Raw genomic sequence first — 20,422 nt, forward strand, 5'->3', positions numbered from 1 at the left:
GTGAATGAGAATGAAATTAGGAAAGGATGGGAACATTTTAATTATTAATGATTTATAAAAATATAAGTGAAGAGAAATATGGAAAAAAAGAATTAATTATGGAAAGTTTATAAGTGTTCACAAGGAAGTATGATATTCAATTGAAAGGAAATGTTAAAGATGTTAAGATTCTAACTAATATTTAAGATATAATTGAATTGGAATGGAATGAGTGTTTTATTTACTATTGTTATATTTTTTTTAAGAACATAGTGTGTATTTCAAGAATGTACCAAGCAGAATTCAATTGGAAGTTATGCACTATATTGCATGTTATAATTTTAAAGGTGTAAATTGAACTTTAAATAAGAGTTGAATGGATAAAATTAAAAGATATAAAGGTGTCATACTCCAATTAGTAACTATAGGGGAAAATTTGTTTAATGAGAAAAGATAATATGAAATTGAAACAGGACAAACAAAAGTATAAATATAATGATTGGAAAGACATTGAAACTTAGAAAAAGATATATAATTGAATTTAGATATGGGACAATTAAAAATAAAGTTGAGAAAACCAAGGGAGGGGAAAATTATGAAGAAAATGTTAAAATAGTAATGATATGGAATAGAACACAAAGATGAATATGAAATTGAGTTTGTGTCTGTATGAGGAAGTGATAACCCGGGATCATGCTATTCTCAAAAAAGATGTTTTATTTGTATTATGTTTTTATGAAAACCCAAATAAAATTTATATTGAAAAAAAAGAAATCAGCAGTATCATTAATAAATGGTAAATAATTTTAGCTGTTGTTATTATAAAGCATGGGTTGCTGCAGTGTACACAATTTATACGCCCCAATCCCTAATGGCAGAGTTTCTCTAAAATTGCTGACAAAGTATTGTTTTAAAAATGAAAGGGAAAAGTATGGGAGCAAATCATATCCATCCATTTCTCTGGGGTTGTCTCCGTACACTTCTTTGTTATGACTCTTCCCAAACTTTTGGGAGTATGGTTCCCAGCATGCTTTATAGATACAGCATAGTTGCTCTCCACCAATAGATGGATGATGTTAATGCTGGTACAAGGGAGTACATCTAAATGCAAGTACTACAAATGTAAACCACCTTTCTAACATAGTAGCACAATAGCCTTAATTGCAACTCAATCATAAATTTCAGACCCAGTCTGAAAAGGAGACTGTCTGCCTTCAAATAGTGCTGGCACAGCACACGTGAAACTTGCAATTTAAAATATTTTGAAACATACAATTAAAACGAATCAGACCAAATCTTGCTCCACAAGAGGTTGAGCTAAATCAACCTTGCATGTAGAAGACATTACTGGTCATTAATTTACAGAAAGTTGAGTCACAGAGGGAGGGAAAACATTCCTGACCAAGCAATCCTTGTGATACCTAAAACCGAAAGTTCAGTTTTGTTTCAAAACAAGCCTCGTTTCTCATTCAGAAAAGCTGAATTCTGCAGGTAGCAAAGGTGTTGTAATTGAATTTGTTGTCCCTGTGGATTTAGTTAAGCTGTACAGGGTTACTTCTATAACCAATGAGAAGAACAAAGAAAGCAAGAAGGATGTTGTATCTTGTCCTTGAGATATTGGATTTCCCATTGTGCCTCCCCGTCTGACTTTAAAATATCACAAACATGGACTTCTCAATTAAAAAAGGCCTCATCTACAATCATACAGATTTCATACATTTTGTTACTTGAAGAAGGTAGAGAAAAACAACTCGATAATGATTACATCACATGACCAATCCTGAATTATGAAATTTAGTAACTCTACCCTAGTAGATTTAATAGAATAAATATTTCTACTAAATAATTATTTATAATGGTTTGGAATAAATAAGAATGTGAGTCAAAAGCTATTTCTGCACATCTGCCTAACAATGTTAGGAATCCAAGCTACCTAAATGTGGTCCTTTCTGGGACTAAAGTTTCATCCCCTCTTTTTGACACAGGTGCCTTTTAGTCTAATATTGCCTGGAATGACAGAAATTGTAATTCAACACAACTGGAGGGCACCAGCTCAGTAAAAAAATGAACAGCTTTATACATTACCTTACCATGACATGATCTCTACTGCAAGAATTAATTAAAAGAGAATAAAAATTCATGCACAGCTTTTAGATATTTGGTAAGTGCCTTTCCCCCAAAACTGAACCAAAGTGCAGTATCCCCCACCACCTCTTTCTGGACACACTGCTTTGCCAGTGAATGAACTGGAAATGGAGAGGCAACTCCCATTGCTCCAGCTCCTCTACTCCAACATCACCTCCTCCTAAAATTGAATAGCCTTTGTCATCCTTTGTCCTCCAGATAGATTGGACAAACTGAATGTTATGTTCTCATAGATCTGGAGGAACCAGGCTAGAAAAGGACGGACGTAGCTCACATTGCCACTACTGCACCCACCTTGTGCAGCTGCCCGACACCATCTCCCAGGAAGACGATGGTATGGCCAGTTTCTACCATGGCAGCCACAGCTGTCAATCTTGGCACGGTAGTCAGGAGTGCCTCAGCCACCAATGGCTTCCGGCTAGCAATGGGGCTGGGCGTGTGTTCATCCCCACAGGGGTAAATCTCTGGGGACTCCTGGAAATGAATAACACGAAAAACAAAAAGGTTGGAAGACAGCCACCTTGGGGTGGAGCAACTGATCCAACTACCCCTAGTAGAGTCATCCCCTGTCCTGCCACTCACTTTGGATAAAGAGCTGCAACGAGAGGTCACTCCGTATTCAATGGCAGCCTCCTCTTCATTGTTGTCACCTATTCCGGATGTGGTATAGCACAGCTGCCGCGTCTTCTCCATCGCTGCATTAATTGCACTCAAGCTGTAGGAACACAGTGCAGTCCGCCCAGTTGGAACTGCAGTGGAACCCTGCCCAGCAGCTAAAACAACAAAGAGGGTTTTGTCTTTTCCAACCAAACCAGGTGCCAGATGCATAGCCTGAGCCAGGTTGTAAGCTTGCCCCTGGCTATGTTGGCATTCGAGAGGCAACTCCACGTAGGAATAGAGGTTGGTGTCATCTACGCAGGTCCGGGAAAGGTAGGTACGATATTCCAGCTGTGCCTTTGCTCCACGCCGAAAGAACAAGAAGTAGACATAGCCATCAGAAGCAAAGGCACCCACGTAGCTGTTGTTGTAGTCTGAGAAATCACCCACAACCAGTTTCCCCATTCCCTCATTGGAGAAGGCCTGCGGTCCTTCCAACTGGCGGATGGTAAACGGAGGGATCCCTCCAGAGAGCTTTGCAGTCAGTCCGCGACCCACAAAGAGTAAGTCCCGGCCATTGTGTTGCCCCACCAAACCAACTGTTGAAACCTTTGGCTCATTGGCTGCCACAAACTGGTTGTCTCCTGGATCCTCAGGATGGTACAACACTTTGGTGATGTCCGTCAGAGCTCGCTTCTCACATACTCCTTGGAACAGCTGCCCACACACCACTAGCTCACCAGCATGTTCATTGGGTAAGAGGAGCTTGTTGGAGTTGTCCATCAGTTGGGCCTGCGGACACTCACGGACATCGCGGAAAGGGAGACACTCGGGACTATCTTGGTTTGGCCCTGTGGGGGCATGTCCTAGAAGCCTCAGCTCAGAGTCCAGCTGATACAAGGCATTGACAGCCCCCACATACAGTCCCCCTGTGTTCTGGGCTTGAGCCAAATGATTGAATGTACCGTTGGGAACCACAAATAATGGGTAGGAAGAGAGTTGAGCAGCAGCTGGGTACAAGGGCAACAGGAGCATCAGTGTAACCATTAGGGGCAGCAACAGGCGGCCTAGGACCATGGCCAAATCCTAGACAGAAGGGAGAAAAGGAATGAGCAACAATTAACACAAACATCCTAAAGCAGCCTTCCCAGTCCTTGGGTGCTTCAGCTGTATTCCATTTCACTTCCCACAATCTATAGCCAGTAGGTCCAAAGAGATCAGGACAGTTCTAATCTGACCCGGGAGGACCACTTGCACTTTCCCAAAGACACAAAGGATGCCCACATGGTTGCCACTATTCCTCTTTTCATCTCTACAGGTCCAGGTTCATTCCAAATGCATATGCTTCAAAACTCTTCCGCCTGATTACCAAAAGCTACTTGCCTCCTAAAAAGCTCCTTCTGCAGCAAAAAGGCAAAAGGGCACAGTAGCAGATTAATGAGTGGATAAATAGTTTTGGTCATAGAGGACTGAAGTACTACAGGCTATGATTCATTTTTCTCTCTCATCACCACTATCAAATCGCCCACCAAATGGGCATTTTAAAAAAAAATCTGAAAAGGGTAAAGGCTGACTGAGAAATCACAACCCCTTAATAAATCAAAGCAGTTGACATGTCCTCCATCTCTGCAACCAGCTCTGGCCACAACAAATACATACCAGAATCATGAAAGGGGAGAATTAAATATCCACGTCCAAGCCACATACGCTTTCAATATTCAGATTCAATATTCAGAGTCCAAAACAAGTTGCTGACTCTGTGGACGCTTTTGCTGCACTCCAATCGCTTATTTTAAATTGTTCAAGTCCAGCTGTGTTTGCCCAGGTTCAACCACGTTAATTAACTTGGGAATTCTTTAGCTAGATTGGTTGGTTTATGGTTGTAAGATGCCCAAATTTAGAATGATAAATAACCAAACTCTAGTGTGTGGGTTATGGGGGTGTGTGGGTGGTAATCTAATCACATGCTCTATTCCAGCCCTACTGTGATAAACATTACTCATCTCATAGTAGATTTCTTCCTCAGTGGTGTTCCTGTCTTGAGTTGTTATTGAAGCAAATTTCTTATTTGCTGAGGTACATACAAGCATTGATTCACACAGGCACACAACCAGCAGCCTTCTCAATGTGGAGATGATTAAATTGTAACCCTGTCCTACCCAAGTAACGGACCATCCTAATTTAGAAAATGAGGGTGGAATGAGTCTTTTCCAGAAAATCTACCAGAGACACAACAGTCAATCTCATCTGATTGCAGAAACTGCAGGGCCCTTTCAGGGGAGTCTCCAGGCCTTCGCCGACAAAAGCAGCACTGCAACGTCACACCACAAACTCCGCCCTTTGAGAGCATGTGCGAGAAAGAATAGGGCTTTCCCCAAGACACCACAACACTCCTTGTGTCATTCTGACTCCCCTTGCTAACCCTGAGGGTGCCTTTGTCATTTATAAGTGCATATGCATCTTGCAACTCGCCAATCTTCCAACCGTACTTAATTGTGGCTCAGTCTATCACTCGGGAATCACCAGACTAGACAGACTGAGAAGTTAATCCCAAGAGGATCTCTTTTTTTTTTTTTGCCCTCAGGAATAATGTCTCCTCCATATTTTTTTCCCTTCCTGAGTAGGGTCTGCGCTGTGTGCCAAAAACTATCACAGATCTGGATTTTGCATGCATTGTAGCTCCTCACTCGCCGGGCGGTGAAATCCTGCTGACAATTTTTTTTTTTCAAACGCTCCGTGTGGACAACCCTGTCCTTCCTCCCCTAACAGGCTGGTAAAACCAGATTAACTTGCGCCGAAGAGACACCCTGCCAATTTGATGACATTTCAAAGAGACAAAGGAAGTTTTCTTTCCACTCGGTCAGCTAAATACTTGCAAGGGGAACTGGGATTCTGATTACTGTTAGTAGGTAGGCGTTGGGAACTTGGGGAGCTTTAGGCTGGATTACGTTGCTGTAAAGGCGGGTAATTGTGTAGCATATGCATGAGGGCGAGCTACATTCAGAGCAGCTTAGAAAATCGCTAGAAAATCAATACTGTATCCCTGCTACATGACGTAAAGGCATCAATCAGGTAAAAGCATAAATTGCGGATTCCCAATTCAGTGTCAAGAAGAAGAAACAGCAGCAACAGAAGCAGAAGGAGGAGAAGCAGGGACACACCATTCATCTGCCTCACCTTCCCAAGGAGAGACTCCCTCTGTTACTATAATCTTGTTATTTTACTACCTGAAGTGGAGGCCAAATGCCACGAGGCTTCTGCGTCACCCAGGCCCCAGATCCTGCCTTTCTTTCCACCATTCTCTGTCCTCACCTTCCCTAGACCCCTCCCCCACATCTTCCCCAGACCTTTTGTCACCCAGAAACCAAAGGCTTCGCCCTACTGGGCTACAGGAAAAGCAAAGGATGGGGCTTCCCTCCCAACCCTTCAGATTCCAGTTGGGATCTAGCAACAGGGAAGGTGATTAAGAGTCCCTCGATCTCCCTCCATCAGGGAGGTCAAAGGCGCAGCCACAAACAAGGACACCGAGAGGAGCCACGGAGGGGAAAAAAGAAGTCATGGGGAGGACCTCAGATTCTTCTTTGATTGCTGCTGCGGCTGCTACTGCTGCTGCACGTGATAATTGGAGTTAAGCATTTGCTCTCTCTTATTTCTTTGTAGACAAAGGGCCTCCAGAGGCAAATCAATGGGAGTGGGGTGGGGAGATTAAAAAGCAAAACAAAACCCTGGAAACTAAATCTAATCCCAGATGTTTCACAACCTCAGCTGGGGCCAGGATAGGCAAGGCAAGCTTTGTCATGAAGGCAGTCAAGTATGAAGTGGCAATATGGGAACACGAATGTGCAAAAAAAAAACCAAAACCCAGTACTTCAGACCAAATATCCCTGGCTTTTTCTTGCAAATCAGACAGAAAGTTGCTGTCAAGAAGAGAGCATTTGGTAGGGAGCCTCTCCCTGCTGACTCTAGTCTGATTATTCCTCTGTTCCAGGCTGTTGTCTAAACACACAAGTGGGAAAGTGATTTGCTTTCCCCGCTCTTTCCTCCAGTAGTGGAATTCCCAGCCTTACTTCGCACGTACCCTTATTGCCCTTTCCAATGGCCTAGAAAAATGGAGCCATCTGCTTACTAAAGCAGGGAAGGGAAGAGGACCCGCTTATTCAACATCTGGGCTGGAAATCAAGCCATCTGTCTTCCCTTCTCCCCTCCCCTCCCCTCCCCGTTTCATCTCCCACCCCCACTGCAGGGGGGGCAGGAAGCCAGGGACTACTGGAGTTTATAATAACTCTTCCCTCACCCCTTCCCTGCTGGCAACAGCTGGAAGGAAGTGAAGAGAGTAAATGTAGCAACATTCCAAAATCCCAGGAGAAAGCTGAAAGGCCCTCACAGAAGACAGTGACACGGGGGTGGAGCTGCTAGAGACAAAGGAAGCTCTACATGCACACACACAATCCACATGGATCTATCCATGGATCCATCTATCCATCAACCACCCATCCATCCATCTATCTATCTATCCATTCGTGAAGAATTCAGGAGTCTTGTTCCCAATATTCAAAATATATTTGGGTTGGCGTAGCAGAAGAACCGGAGTCAAAGCATTGCTACGGGTAGTGATTACTTTCAAGTAATGACCCAGAAGGAAAAGTCATCCCTCATAAATGGCATTTTTCAGAGTCAACTTCAACTTGCTACCTGCATCCAGCCGTGCTAGTCCCAGAGATAGAAAACCCAGGGATCTTTACACCCCAGAGGGCTCCCAATCGCCCTCTTAAATCTCCCCTCCAGACCATTCGACATCCATACCCTTCCAATGCTTACCGACCGGTAGCTGTGCTGGAGACATTTCAGCTCCCACATGGTAGGGTCAAGCGGCAGGACTCCACAGGCATCCCTAGTGGAGGAGGAACGAGATAAGACAGGGTGCCAGCAACATGGAAAGGAGGTTTGCCGTGGTGCTTCAAGGCTGCATCAATGGCTGCTGTGATAACCCTCCCCGATCAAAGTCTCCACTGTTCCCATCTTGACTGTGCCATCACAGAGCCACACGGGGCTAAAGGATCCATTATCCCATTGACACAGAGCGCTCACAGCTCCGATACATGGCACTGACAACCCAGAGAGAATGGAATGGGGTGCGGGGAAAAGCAGCGTCTGGAAGCACAGAATGAAGGCCCTTGCTGGAGTTTGGAGAAAGAAAGCACTTATTGCCTGCTGGGATATCAGCTGAGTGGAAGACTGTGAGGAGCAGCAAGAGGACAGGTCAGGACATGGGTTGAGTTGAGCTCTTCAACAGGGAACAGAAGGATCCTTTGTGATTTGTTTGTATGGAGTTGTTGATCAATTGGAGGGGGGGGGCAAATAGAGAGATGCCTGATTTGATAGCATCGAGAGACCCTTTTTCACTTTGGCAAGGAGGGTGATATTTTGTTCTTTGGTTTTTAAGTCTGTGGAAGAAAACCCCATTCAGCAGCCCAAGACTGACCAGAGACTGCAATTAGCAAAAGATTAAGCCGGCGGAGGCCAGGCCAAAGCGTCGCACGCAGAAGACCGGGACACCCTTATCCTCCCAATTTGGAATTTGACTTCCAAATTTCTCTGGCTTCTACTGGTGCAAAGAAGTAATGCTAGACGTCGCATGCTCTAGGCCTCCCCAGTGTTTGAACTTCCCTAGGCAGATTATCAACAGACCTCTGCAGACTGGCTCCCAGGGATCAAAGCCTTGTTGATTCCTACTCTGATGCCAATAACATGCTGCCACATCAGGCAATTGCGTTAGTCCACCATTGGCTGGTGGGTGCGTGAAAGGGGCTAGACTTGACTGAACATGCCTTTGAGAGTCTGACCACCCACCACCCACAATCCAAACTACTCCAGATCTGATTTCCCCCTCAGCCCTTGGAAGCAGCCCTTTTATCTGCCTCTCTCCAGCAATATTGTCTCCCCTCCCACATCTAACCACTCCCAGGCAACCCAAATGATTCTTCTATCACTGGCTTCAAGGAAGCTGAAACAATCTGGGAGATGTGGCTGAAACAGGGAGAAGGACTGGACATTTGGGCAAGAGAAGGGAAGGGCTAGGAGTCCAACAGGAGTCAACCCTATGTGTGGAAGAGGATTTGGGAAGGTCTTCCTTCATCTAGGGTGGCCTGAGTTACACGGCCTCTCCTGCTACTGCAGATACTTCCCCGTAGATTCTGTGCTACATCTGCCCCGCGGCCTCCCTCACTTAGAAGAAAGACAGCTTGAAAAGGTGTCAAGGTCAGCAAGAAGCTGCAGTTCCTTGGCGGGCACCCAGCTCAGCCACCCCCACAGCGGGAAGCAGGCGTGGGGAGAACTATGCCAATCTATCGACGTGCTGCTGAATGCCCCCTTTGTTGGCTCAGGGTGGGGGGGGGGGCAGAGATAGCGCCACCCCTGATAAGAGTCCAGAGTCTGAAAGACTCTAACTGAAGGAGTTCAGGGCTAGTCGGCTTAACTCTTGAGGCGTCCCAGAGCTTGGCCCAAAAGAGCAGGAAAGAAGGGCAGCCCCCACTCTCAGCCCAGCACACCAAGGCACCCATGTCCAGGCGCATCCTCACCCACATGAATGCATAGGAAAGAATGCCATCTCAAAGGGCAGAATCCAGCAGGCAGTCGGAGTTTTTAGGAGCCAGGACAGGAAAATACACAAAGGACTGAAAGAAGGTCAAAGCAAGTCAGAATGTTAATGGTTGAGGGGAAAGAATAGGGGCCGAAGCTGGTTACCTGCCCCAGAATGCTCTGTCTCCTGACTTCAGGCACATCAGATTTTAGGGCACATAGCAATTGCTTGACTGAGCTCAAAGGTACACAATCCCCTCAAAGAGCCCTTGAGATCTTTGCCCGTTTTAGTTCTCTTCCACATACAAACATAGCATACATACACACACACACACCGGCATCTCAACCAGCATCCCTTACTTACAACAGCCGCAGGCACTGGGCACACACCTGTTCCTTGAGTGGGAAAGCAGGTTCTCCCTCCACCTGGAAGGTGCTTGGTGCTGCTGCCACTGCCTTTCTTCAGGCTGCTCTGCTCGGCACCAGGTGATACAGTGGCGAACCCAACCCACCACCCAACGTCACTAAACACCCACACCATTAAAAAAACGGTGGGCGGCCTCTGATAATTCCTCACATGCAGCAGCAAGTGGGTTTGAAGCCGGAAGGCAGCTGAACACCAGAACTGCGTCTCCAACAAGTGCCTGGCACTGAGAGTTAGGACTGAGGCGCATCCTTCCTTGCTGAGAAGAAGCGTCTGTGATTGGCATCAGCAGACAGAGGGCAACCCCTAAAATCAGATCCTCTGCTGGGGCTGAAATTTAACTCTGCCACTCCAGATCCAGAGCCATCTCAAAGAGGGAGGAAAGAACAACGAACAGCAGGGAGGGAAGGGTGTCACTATGTTTGTTATACAATTTGAGTAGACATTATGTCCACTTTGCGGGTAGATAGTAAACACAGGCACCAATTCCTCACCCACTGCTCTGGGTGAGGGGAGGGGGGGGATGGGGAGAAAGAGAATAATAATGCTTGGAGTTAGAATCTTGTGAAATCCACACTTCTTTGGCATCAGCCCTATCCACCCCTGCTTGACTATGCAAACACTTTTGGAGGGAAGGTAGAGTAACAAGATGGCCGTTTTGCCCCTTCCCTTCCCCTATAACTTCACATGCCTTTGGAAAGACCAGCAACCAAAAAAAAACAAAACACCACTGTTAGTGTAATAGCTGTGTAATTATATAGCAGAGTTTGTCTGGGACTTGTTCCTGGTCAATAGCAGACACCCCCACCTCACACACACAAGGCAGCTGCACAATTGTTCACCCTCAGAAAACATCACAAATCGTATTGCACCTGAGTGCCCAGGAACAGATGCTGCCTCTAAGCAACAGCCCAACCCCTCGTGAGCCTGCCTGAAGCGGTTCCCATTCTAAATAGCTCCCCACTTTATGACATTCTTCCCCAGAGGCATATACAGCCGGCACTTTGCTAAAACTTCCTAAATAGGTTTAAGTCAAACCGGTTGGTCCCAGCTGAATGACTGCAGGCAACTGTCTTGGGTTTTAGCTTGGCTCTGGATGGTTGGTTTTGGCATTGATTGGATTTAGTTATTACTACATTTATTTTATTTTTGGGGTTTGGTTGGTGTTGTCAGCTGCCTTTGGTTTATAAAATAAACAACCCAAATTTGCTAGGTCCGTTATTGCGCACTATTATTGCACTAAGCCGCATAAGCCAAAGTTTTACCAACCAGAAAAATTGGGCTCATGCACTAAGCCAAAGCCAAACAAATGACATTCCATGTCAAGGCAATGTGCGTGAATCCAGCAGAATGGGAGGAGGGGAGGAAGAAGGGGGAATGGAAGCAGGGCTTCTCCCTAAATTTAACAAAGGGTGAGTGGGTGTGGCAGTTTTTCCAGATTGCTCACCTACTCTCCCAATTGTCCTCTCCTTGGTTGGTATTTTTTAAAAATACCTTATATTTTGGCTTGTGCAGTTTGGCAAAGGAAAGAAACACCTAGAAGATAAGTTTTTGGACCACTTAATACAAGGTTGTCAAACTTGATTTCATTGAGGGACATATCAGGGTTGTGTTTGACCTTGGGGACCGGGGCGCATGGCCAGCTTGACATCACTCGTTTTGGGGCACCGGTGGTGGCCTGAGCACTCTGCCAACAAAAACAGGCTCCTGAGCTTCATTTTTGGCTGCGACAGCCTCTTGCAGCCCTCTGCCAATGAAAACAGAGCTTGGACGAAAATGGAGTTTGGGACACTGCGCGCGGCCCTCCCAAGCTCCGTTTTCAGTGTCAGAGGGCTGCAGGAAGCTGTCTTGGCCAAAAACTGAGCCAAGCTCTGCTTTTGCTGGCAGAGGCCCTGTGAACCGGTCTTGCAGGCCAGATCTAAGCATCCCATGGCCGGATTTGGCCTGCTGGCCTTGAGTTTGACACCTCTGACTTAATACATCTAATATAAAAATAATGTTTCATAGTAACAGTAGGTTTGCATGTAAAACAGCTAATGTGCAGAAGAGGGTGCGAAAGCCAAGTTGTGACCTGGATTCCAGGACCAGTGTCACCCAGCTAAGGTCAGGTAGGGGACAGCATCTTAAATAATTTATTTTTCATTAAAAAAAAAAAAATTATAAAGCAGGATTGTCCATTCAGTGTAGAGATGAATGCAACTTCTTCATACACCCTGTGAAGAAGCTTTATGATGATTGAGACTTTGCAACGCAAAGGCTATCTCTGTTCTGGGTTGTGATGGCAAAACTTTTTTTTCTTTTTCCTGGCAAAACTGAACTACAGCCAACTACTGTCATTCTTCAACAGGATACTATAACCACCCTGGCACAGCCACCTGGCATGCTCCCTCTGTGCTGCAAGTGGAAAGACCAGCTTGTCTGTGTATTCATGCTGGACTTTCTGGAGTTGCAGATTTGATTTAACCCGAAGGCCAGCAAGAGGGGAGAAGATTTGGCCAGGCCAAAGAATTCACCTCCATACTTCTCTCTCCCTCTATCAAGAATACCATTCCACCCCCCCCCCCCCACCTCACTCCTGTTTGTTCCCTATTTCCCTTCTTGTTTTGTTGAGAGAAAAAGCAGCATTGCTGTGGCTAATGTTAGCCATGGTGCTAACAAGTTTCAACAGGCCTGAAAACACCAACTGCCGATTGAGTAGACCTCCTCATATCTGAAGAGTGGATTTCTCTTGTATGGGAAATGCAGTCTGCATTTCTTTGGGGATAACTCAATCTACTTTTAAATCCTTAAGAAGAACCCTTTTTGCAAATTAATCTCTCCTCTTCTATCCAGTTTTAAAAGAAAAACCACACCAGTAATCCTTCCTTGTACAGTATATTTCACAGAATCACAACTGAGGTGAATGTTCCTCAGGCAGTTACAGTCCATGATTTTTATCATACAGTTTTGTAGTCAAGCTCAGGTTAACAATTGCAGACAAACTTGCAAGCACATTCCCACCCAAACAACAGACCCTAACACAGATGGGGTGGGGGGGGGGATGGAGGGAACACACCAAATCTGATTTTTTCCCCTTCTTTCGAAAGGTAGAATACTTGCCTTCTCTTCTTCCAGTCTCCGAATTTGGCAATTTCCTCCCGGGCACTTTTCAACTTCGTCTACTTTGTGTGAAGCGCCCTTGCAAGGAATTTAATATTCTAGATGGGGAGGAATAGGGTGAGCAATGCGGGCGAAGAAAAACTCCGATGAGAGCAGATGATAAAAGATGAAGGGAAAAGAAGGTCGGAAGCGAGCAGAGAGAGAGAGCAGGGGCGCTGAATGAAGCGAGGGGAAGGAGGGAAAGCTGTGGAAAAAGGTGTGGAGCGGCGGAATGCTTGGAGAGCGATCAAGAGAAAAGGGAGCGTTGCTGGAAAGAGAAGGAATCGCTCAAGAAGGCAGCAAGGGGAAGCGTGGGAGTGTGTGTGGGGGGGTATCCAAGGGATGGGTCGCCTCTGGGAAGCAGAGCGAATGCTTCGGGGTATTTATTCTTTGTCCGGGCTCTTTTTGCACCCCCGTTGGGATTCGAGCAACGCCTGGGAGCTGGGAGCAGAACAGAGAAACCCGCGTTTGCAGGAAGGCATGGAGATGGCTGGAGGTACGGAACACATGCGATCCTAAGAAAAGGTCCTCGAGGGTGCCCGAAGGCGCATCCAACAGTTCCCTCCCTCCCTTCCCCGCCAGCGCTACCTACCTGGCCGGCGAAGTTCAGGAGAACTTGCGACCGTCCTCCGCTCAAGTCAGGAGCCGCCCCTGGGCAGCGGCACCCACCTCGCCACACCCCCCCACAATGCACCGCTGCCAACTCACAAGTCTCTCCTCGGCCGCCCGCAGCCCATTCCAAGCTAAGCCGAGGCAAGGCAAGGCAAGCCGCCACCTCCCCAAGCCCGAAGGCCGGCTGGAAGTGGAAAGTCAGGAGCGCCCCCTGCTGGCTAAAGCGAGTTACGGGCGTTCCAGGGGTTCAGGTAGTCCTCGGTTTACGACCACGACCGAGCCCCAAAATATAGCCTGCCAAGCGGGAAAGTTGTTGAGTGAGATTTGCCCCGTTTTACCACCTTCCTGGGCACATTTGTTAAGGGAATCCCTGCAGTTGTTAAGCTAGGGACACGGTGGGTGGTTAAGTGAATCTGGCTTCCCCACTGATTTGGCTCGTCTGAAGGTCGCAAAAGGAGATCACGGGACTCCGGGACACTGCAGCTGTCGTAAATGTGAGTCAGTTGTTGAGCTGTCCGAATGTAAATCCCGTGATAACGGGGATGTTGCAATGGTCGTAAGTGTGAAAAATGGGTCACTTTTTTCAGGGTAACTTTGAACGGTCAATAAGCAAACTGTGGTAAGTTGAGGACTAGCTGTATTCTGTCCGGCTGCGGGATCTTTGAGCATGCAACCTGCACGTCAGGTCTGGGGAGTTTTAAGACTATTCCAGTTCTGTAGTGACCAGCCCATTTTTGTATCCATCCTTCCTCAAAATATGAATGGGGAGAAACAGCACATAGATGCAAAGACCATCCCTTCCATTGTAGCTTCTTAATTGAGCTTTGCTCCCTCAGGATTTGGTGCTGATGGCTCATTAGGTTATCCTGATTACGGTGGGCTGCCAAGATCCGGACTACCATTAAAGGGCAACCAAGAGATTTAGAATGTTCCTCACTCCCCTGCTGCCATCTAGTGGCCGTCAGATTTTTGTGTCCCAAATCTGGTCACCCTTTGTTGTTAGTTGCAAAGTCGTGTCCGACCCATCGCAACTCTATGGACAATGTTCCTCCAGGACTTCCTGTCCTCTTATCATCTTCTGGAGCAGGGGTCGCTAACCTTTTGGACCTCAGGGACCACCAAACGCATAATTTTAAATCCCGTGGACCAGAGACCCTGGGAAAATCCCCCCAAAAGTCTGCAGGCAAATTCCCCCTCCCCCCGTTTTCCTATCGATCGATCATTCTTTATTTAGGATTGCAGGATGTCGTCTCCAGCTCTGGTCTGGGGGGCGGGGGAGAGAGAGAGACTTTTGGCTTCATGCAAGGAGAGTAGCAGAAGCAACAGAAGTCTTTCTTTCTCTCCCCCCAAACTCTGCCAGAAATGAGTTTGTGTGAGACGTGTTGCACCGGCACAGCCTCTTGGAGCAGGATGCCTTGCAGGGTCCCCAAGACTCATTTCTGGCGGAGTTTGGGGGAGAGAAAGAAAGACTTTTGCTGCTTTCCTTGCATGTAGCCAAAAGCAGAAGAAGAAATAAGGGGAAAGAAACAGCCCGGTGGCCAAGCCAGGTGCATGAGGCGAGTGGGACAAGTTCCCCCCTTCAGCCCTTTCCCCCCTCCCCTCATTAACTCGTGTTGTTCACAATGCAAGCGACGCAAGCTTTGTGTTCCCAAGGGCCATTTGAGTGGTGCAGCCTTGTGTTCCCACGCAGCATGGATTAATTGCTTTGGGGGTGACATTTCTCTGTGGACCACCAAAATTTTCTCGGGGACCACTGGCTGGAGACCATTGTTCTGGAGTCCATTTAAGCACATGTGACTGATTCAGTGACTCCATTCAGCCCCCTCATTCTCTGTCGTCCCCTTCTCAATCTTTCCCAGCATTAGGCTCTTCTCCAGTGAGTCCTTCCTTCTCATTAGGTGGCCAAAGTATTTGAGATTCATCTTCAGGATCTGGCCTTCTAAAGAGCAGTCAGGGTTGATCTCCTCTAGGATTGACCAGTTTGATCGTCTTGCAGTCCAAGGGACTCGCAGGAGTCTTCTCCAGCACCATAGTTCAAAGGCCTCAATTCTTTGGCACTCAGCCTTTCTTATGGTCACGCTATTTAATGTTAATTTAACAATGGCTTTCTTCCTTGGATTTGGTTCTGACATAGGTTTCCCATCACCTTTATCAATAAAACAGATGTTTGCCCTGGTTTAATTGTTTTCCTGTACATTGCGGAGAGTTGGATGACCATTGTAGTGCCTTTCAACTCCACAATTCTTGGATTCTATTCTATGAATTTGCATCCTAATCTTGCTTCAGAATGCCAGCATTCTAAATTGTTATGGGCTGTTTTCAGCTGCATTGTCTATATTCACCCTTAGTTTTAATTTAGACTGGACTCAGGTATCCAAGCATGGACCTGCTGTGTGTGTGTGTGCTTTCAAAGTTTCCAGAAGAAACGGGGTTTTTTTTAGAAAAGTTTGTGCAAAGTCCGCACAGATAATCTTCAGAATTTCATAACTTTGGTTACATTTTTTTAAAAATGAAAGTTTTGTATACACAACTAGTCCAATAATCTGTGCATGTGTTCATAGCTACTGACAGTGGGAAGAAGGAAAGGAGAGAGGATTGGACAGGAGGTTGAGATAGATAAGCAGAAGAAATATAAGGCAGATAAACATCCCTTTGTAACTCTTCAAAGGACACAGATAAAGCTCCAAGTGCTTCAAAGATTCTCTAAAACAGGGGGTCTCCAACCTTGGCCGCTTTAAGACTTGTGGACTTCAACTCCCAGAATTCCTCAGCTAGCTTTGCTGGCTGAGGAATTCTGGGAGTTGAAGTCCACAAGTCTTAAAGTGGCCAAGGTTGGAGACCCCTGCTCTAAAAGGATGCAAATGACCAGCTATCTGAAAGGAATATAAATCCTTCCATTCCCCACTAACCTGTCAGAGCTGAAGAAGCTTCTTGGATGAGAAGCAGAACATCTTCAAAAGAAAAACATGAAAGTCCAGTTCCCCCCTGAAAAAGCGCCTTTGGGACAACCATGACCTGGATGACTGAGAATCTCTACAGATCCCTTTGTAACCTGACTACAGTAGGTTTTTCAACCAAACATATGGAACAGCCATGAAATGTACCAACACGACGGGTTCATCCGCACAGCAACATCAATGTACTTTCCTCCCATCCTAGAGATATGAGAAAAGCAAGTCAGTGGAAGAAAAACCTTCCCCCACAGCCTTTTCTTTCGCTGTGCCTTAGCAACAAGGCGGATTACTTTCAGGCAGCAACCAGGTCTAGGAAAAAAGGCATCTCGATGTGTGGTAAGTCCTCCATTTGGTCCCAAACCAGGAGGCTTTACTGGAGCCAGTTTGGAATTTCCCTAAATCTTCCTTGATTAAGAAGCCATGAAATATGTGGTGGGGTGATATATCTGGGCTGGATTCAGTGGGACTCCTGCTCTGGTGAAATCACCTTCAGGATGACCTTGGGGAAGGGAGACAACACGTGGAATTAAAATTAATTGCTGTCTGGTTGTGTAAAATGGAGGAGGTACAACAAATGAAGTGCTATTGCATGGTCAAACAGAAAAAGGTAGCCGCATTACACTGAAGTTGTAAAGTCCACTACACGTGTGCTACACTATTTAATTGCATAGTTCCCTGAGGCTCTGCTTAGGGAAGGAACTACATCCAAAGTAAGTTTCCAGTATTTGGAATATTTCAAAGGCTCAGAAGTGACATATTTTTCATTGAAGGCAGTACAAGAGCAGAGTGAAAATATAATACTTTTGTTTTCAGTTTCCCCTGGAGTTCCTCTTTCTTGGGCCATTGATGGACATTCCACAGAGAAAAAAACAATAGAGGAAAATAAAACATGGCCATGGAATGCAAGGAGAAGAAAGAAATTCAACCTTCTGTCCCCAACCACCCAGATCTCAATAAGCTCTGCATTTACTACCTGTTGAATGGAATTTCCACTCGGGAAATCAAGGATCCACAAATGGACTGCAACAGAAATGAGAAAATATTGGTAGGTTGCAAAAGAGCTCAGGCAGTAAGCAACAATGGTTTCTGGTGCAGAAAATAATTTTTGCCATGAGTTTGGAAAGTTACACTAGACTTTTACCAAATCCAACCTGAGTTCGAAAGAAATAGGATCATTCCCTTTTCACCAATGGTAAGGCTCAGGGAAGCCCAATTTTTCTGCTTCTAGTCCCTACACATTCAGCCTCCCTAATTTTGCCAATTGGGAAATATTTATTTGTTAACTTTGATCTTTGTATAAGCTTTTAGAATTGTCAGTCTTCAGAGTTCTGGCCAACCATAATTTCTTTTACTTTTTCCAGGTAGAATTTCTACCACCACCGCATATTTACTTTGCACACCTACTTCACACCTAAATGTACATTGCTTGTAATTATTGCTCATTTCAATCTGGCTCTCTACATTGTCCCACCTCCTGTACCAGGAAATGTCTCCTGTTTCTCTTTCTCCTGATCTGGGCAGTCACAGTGGCAACACAATGATCTTATCACTCAACGCTCACTCTTAAAATGTGTGGTAAAACTGCCCCAAGTAGTCTTTCAAGGTTTCACTGTGAAGAGTCCTTTCTTACTGTAAGACACTGGGCCATGCAAGGGCCCTCTATCAGTGGTGGGATTCCATTTTTTTTTACTACCGGTTCTGTGGGTGGGGCTTGGTGGGCGTGGCAGGTGAAGGATCCTGCAAAATCCCATTCCCTCCCCACCCCACTAACCTGCTTTCCAGCTCCGTTCTCCTGTGCAGGGCAACAAAAGAAGCCCCAGCCAATCAGCTGGGACTCGGGAGGTGGAGAATAGATGAGGGTGGGGCTAATCAGAGTGGGTATTTGCCGGTTCTCTGAACTACTCAAAATTTCCGCTACTGGTTCTCCAGAACTGGTCAGTCACATCGCTGCTCTCTAGGATGGGTAGGGGTAGTCAAGTAATGTTAGTTTAGACAGGCAACCCTTCCAATGACGGGTTTGTTTTTCTGGTCCTCCCAGATGGCTTCATTGGTAGTAGTGGGAGGAAGAAAGGTGTCTCAACCAGGTCAAGTCAAGCATATTCATGATTATAGCAAAGTCAGCTGATTTGGGAATATGCCAGTTGACACTTTCCCCCTCAAGCTCTTCTGCTGCTTAGGAGAGGTGAGGTAACAATAATGCTTACTTATCACTACCCTAAATCACCTGGCTTCCCTGGTCACCTGCTCCCAATACAATGTAGCAGCTTTCCTGTCTTGGATCCTCTCCCCCACCCCCCCACGCCTGCTGGGTCAGACTAAAATTACCATTGCTTTCCTGATGTTGTTTTTCTCACACTAGGGCTGGAAAAGACTCATCAAACAAGCATAAAAACAGTGGACCGAGGGCACCCATGATGTGTGCATGCATTGTACTGCTGTCAAGAGCATTTGAGTGCACGGTGGGAAAATAAGCATAGTGGGCACCGGAAGTCACCACAGTTACTTCAGAGGGACTTTTAACTTGAAGCTGCTCCTTCAGTCATGGTTCCTGCAGGGGAAAGCCATGATCAATGATTCCTTGATCCAGCTATGGTGATATATCAGGTGCAGCACCCCTTTCTGGAGAAAAAGTGGCTCTGGCAACAGTAACTCATAACTTTATCATGGCTACTCCAATGTGTTTTATCTGCAACTGTCCTTGAAGACTTCCTACCTGGTGTAGAATGCCTTTTGCACAAGGAAGAATAACTCAGTAATGTATCACCGGTACTCAGTGCCACCTCAAGGGTGTATGGCACTCTAGGTGATGCCTCCCACTCATGGGAAATTTGCATGCTTAGAATGATTTGGAAGGAAGGGTTACAACCCTATGCTTTGGTGCCTGTCAGCTTGGTTGTTTAATAAAGCAGTCCCTAATGAAACTACAGTATATTTATGAATAACTTTAGATTTCTTCAAATTCAATTGAATACATCATTGGCCAATTAGACCATTAAGTGTGATTAGGCACACAAGGAATTTGTCCCTGGTACAGAAGCTCTCAGTGTGCATGCAAAGCAACAGAATAATAATACCAATAAAAGTGGGAAGGAAAGAAGATAATAAGGATAAATAATATTACAAGTATACTACATGGCTATACATAGACATTAGGTAACACTGTGAGAATTAGTAGAGGGATGGCACAAGGGGAAAAACTCTCCCTGTGATGGCGAAGCTATGGCATGCGTGCCAGAAGTGGCATGCAGAGCCCTCTGGGCACACGAGTGCCTCCTGCCGGCCAGCTGGTCTTTGCGGTATTGGCCATGCATGCGTGGTGGTCAGGTCGCGCATGGAGGTTGCGTGTGCATGTGTGGGGGTGGGGTGCATGTGCAGTGCTCGTGCGTGCATGCACAGGGGGTGGGGCACATGCGCGGGGTGCACACACGTTGCATTCTGGGGGTGCGCACACACACTTTGGGCACTTGGTACCACAAAGGTTAGCCATCACTGCCCTATAGTGTTGTCCCAAGAGAAGGAGTTGAAACATTTTATGTCCAGGATGTGAAAGGTTTGCAGATATCTTCTCAGCCCTCTTTCTGGCCCTCACAATATACAGGAAGATGGGCTGGTTGCAATTGTTTCTTCTGCATTCTTAACTATCTGTCGGAGTCTGTTTGGTTGCTGTACCAACAAGTACACACAGTTAAACAAGAGTGCTTTGCCTTATTATATTATGTACACACAGTTAAACAGCTCTTGTGCTTTGCCTTATAGACCTGCATAGATTGTAAATGGGAGGATTGGTTGCAAAGGGTTGGTTTTTTCCACCATCATAAGTAGAAACAGTCACTAAACATGAGGCAGTTTCTAAATGAGGACTATAATCAGGGGTGGGATACAACAGGGTTAACTACCGGTTTGGGATTTACACGCTTCCCTGCATGCTGCGAGCCACGCACCTGTAAAACATCATCAGCACGCTGCGTGCAGAGATGCAGCCTTTGAAACAGCC

At 46.0% G+C, this 20,422-nt stretch overlaps 1 protein-coding gene and 1 long non-coding RNA gene across 7 annotated transcripts in view; one reads left to right on the forward strand and one right to left on the reverse strand.

Annotated features, from left to right (window-relative positions):
- The window catches only part of PLXNB3 (plexin B3), a 63,674-nt gene extending 50,098 nt beyond the window's left edge, over nucleotides 1-13,576 (reverse strand). Inside the window, exons 1-4 of one of the 6 annotated variants that reach the window (XM_087925759.1) lie at nucleotides 13,455-13,576; nucleotides 7,544-7,612; nucleotides 2,707-3,807; nucleotides 2,419-2,598 (exon numbers count right to left, since the gene is read on the reverse strand). In XM_087925759.1, the coding sequence (XP_087781885.1) occupies nucleotides 2,419-2,598; nucleotides 2,707-3,807; nucleotides 7,544-7,564 (1,302 nt within the window). In that variant the 5' untranslated portion in view covers nucleotides 7,565-7,612; nucleotides 13,455-13,576. Of the gene's footprint in view, nucleotides 1-2,418; nucleotides 2,599-2,706; nucleotides 3,808-7,539; nucleotides 7,613-9,664; nucleotides 9,943-12,823; nucleotides 13,400-13,454 lie in introns of those variants that run through there. The other 5 variants (XM_026711658.2, XM_087925761.1, XM_087925758.1 and 2 more) reach the window with 5 other exon arrangements.
- LOC148127149 (uncharacterized) lies at nucleotides 13,336-19,353 on the forward strand. The gene is made up of 3 exons (XR_015741977.1): nucleotides 13,336-13,968; nucleotides 17,242-17,473; nucleotides 18,788-19,353. It is a non-coding gene; the product is annotated as an uncharacterized LOC148127149 (long non-coding RNA).
- The last annotated feature ends 1,069 nt before the right edge of the window (nucleotides 19,354-20,422 follow it).

Source organism: Pseudonaja textilis, chromosome 2, assembly GCF_049901715.1.
Source record: "Pseudonaja textilis isolate UNSWEBS1 chromosome 2, rPseTex1.2, whole genome shotgun sequence".
Classification (NCBI taxonomy): Eukaryota; Metazoa; Chordata; class Lepidosauria; order Squamata; family Elapidae; genus Pseudonaja; species Pseudonaja textilis.